The following is a 1461-nucleotide window of genomic DNA, read 5'->3' on the forward strand; positions in this document are numbered from 1 at the left end:
TAGGTGTGTGTGTGTGTGTGTGTGTGTGTGTGTCTGTGTCTGTGTGTGTGTGAGAAGGTTGATTTAGTAATGTGTTAAAGCAGACTGAATGGTCTGATGAGACAACCTTTTTCCAAATATGCGTTACTGTGACACACAGAACTGTCTCACTTTCCGCTCCCAGCCTTTTTAACCACAGCTCTGCTACGGAGAATAAATGTTCTTGTTAATGTTGTTAATTAACCAAGCTAATAGAGCTCTGAAGATGCTCGTGTTGAGATGCAACAACTAGCCACACAACTTTGCTGCTGAGCAAATTAGATGTGTAAAAACAAACTGAGTTGTTTGGTCAGCTAATTAAAAAGCTGGCAGTTTAACACCAAACAGCTGATCAACGCGTAACAAAGTCATCTCAGTCACCTGTACATAATGAAATCCATGTCTGATCTGATCTGTGTGTTTGAAGTGCCATGGGGAGTAGTCTTTCTTCTGAATGCAATGACATTGTTGATCACGTGTAACGTTATCAGCCATTGCCGTCGATGTCTTTTTGATTGCTGATGTCTTTTTACATCTCATTAAAAGCTTTCTGTGCTTGTCTGTGTGTGTTTCAGGGCTCCCGGTCCAGTGGCAAGGTGCACAGCTTTGGGAAGAGAGAGCAGGCCATCAAAAGGAATCCCAATGTCCCTGTGGTGGTCCGAGGATGGCTGTACAAACAGGTCAGGACATATTCCAAAACTAAAGCTCTAAACTACTCCATGTAAATAGCATTTTATCATTACTGAAATAAGGTCGTAGGTAATAAGCATGGGCATAATCATATTAAGAGATGTTCTGTAGGCCTACCACACACATGGCAAGGTGTGGAGGTCTGGTGTGTTGCCAGTCAGACAGCCGGCGAAGGAAGGTTGAGGCCTTGTTGAATTGCCTCCCGGCTACCAAGACTTGCTTTTGGGAAGCAGAATGTAACCTCTACTGCGGAGGAATCACCACCTATATAACAAAACTCTTCTCTTATGGCTTTTTCTTTCTTATTTTTTTGCTAAATTTGCACAAAGATAGCCACACAGATAGACAACAGTATAAAAGTATCAACATGACATGTTTAGGTTTTGGGTTAAACACAGGAGGGAAACTAATTTAATGTAAATTAGAGGTGGAAATCACCAGAGGCCTCATGATACGATCTCATCACGATACGTATGTCACAACACAATATTATTGGGATTTTAAAGTGGAAAAAAAAAACCTTTTTCTGGGATTTGTTGGTGTTATTTTTGTGTCTCTGGTGCTTCCACATCTGCATGCAAACTTCGGAAAAAAACATCCATGCTGTATTGAGTGAGAGATAGGTTTCTGAACGTCCTCTGTCTTCAGTCTTTGAGTGTGCTGTTCAAAATCTCCACGGCTTTCTACGTAACTAGCCGAGACGAGGTGGCTAACTGTAGCATGCTAGGTCGTTCTCAATGGCAAAACACTGCT

General features: G+C 41.8%; 1 protein-coding gene across 5 annotated transcripts in view; it reads left to right on the top strand.

The window, feature by feature from the left end:
- Positions 1 to 1461, top strand: part of LOC116693602 (pleckstrin homology domain-containing family A member 7) — a 140853-nt gene that overhangs the window by 100205 nt on the left and 39187 nt on the right. For all 5 annotated transcript variants that reach the window (XM_032522654.1, XM_032522656.1, XM_032522655.1 and 2 more), the window contains one exon: positions 594 to 698. In XM_032522654.1, the coding sequence (XP_032378545.1) occupies positions 594 to 698 (105 nt within the window). The remainder of the gene's footprint in view (positions 1 to 593; positions 699 to 1461) is intronic.

The sequence above is a fragment of the Etheostoma spectabile genome, chromosome 8 (genome assembly GCF_008692095.1).
Source record: "Etheostoma spectabile isolate EspeVRDwgs_2016 chromosome 8, UIUC_Espe_1.0, whole genome shotgun sequence".
NCBI lineage: Eukaryota > Metazoa > Chordata > Actinopteri > Perciformes > Percidae > Etheostoma > Etheostoma spectabile.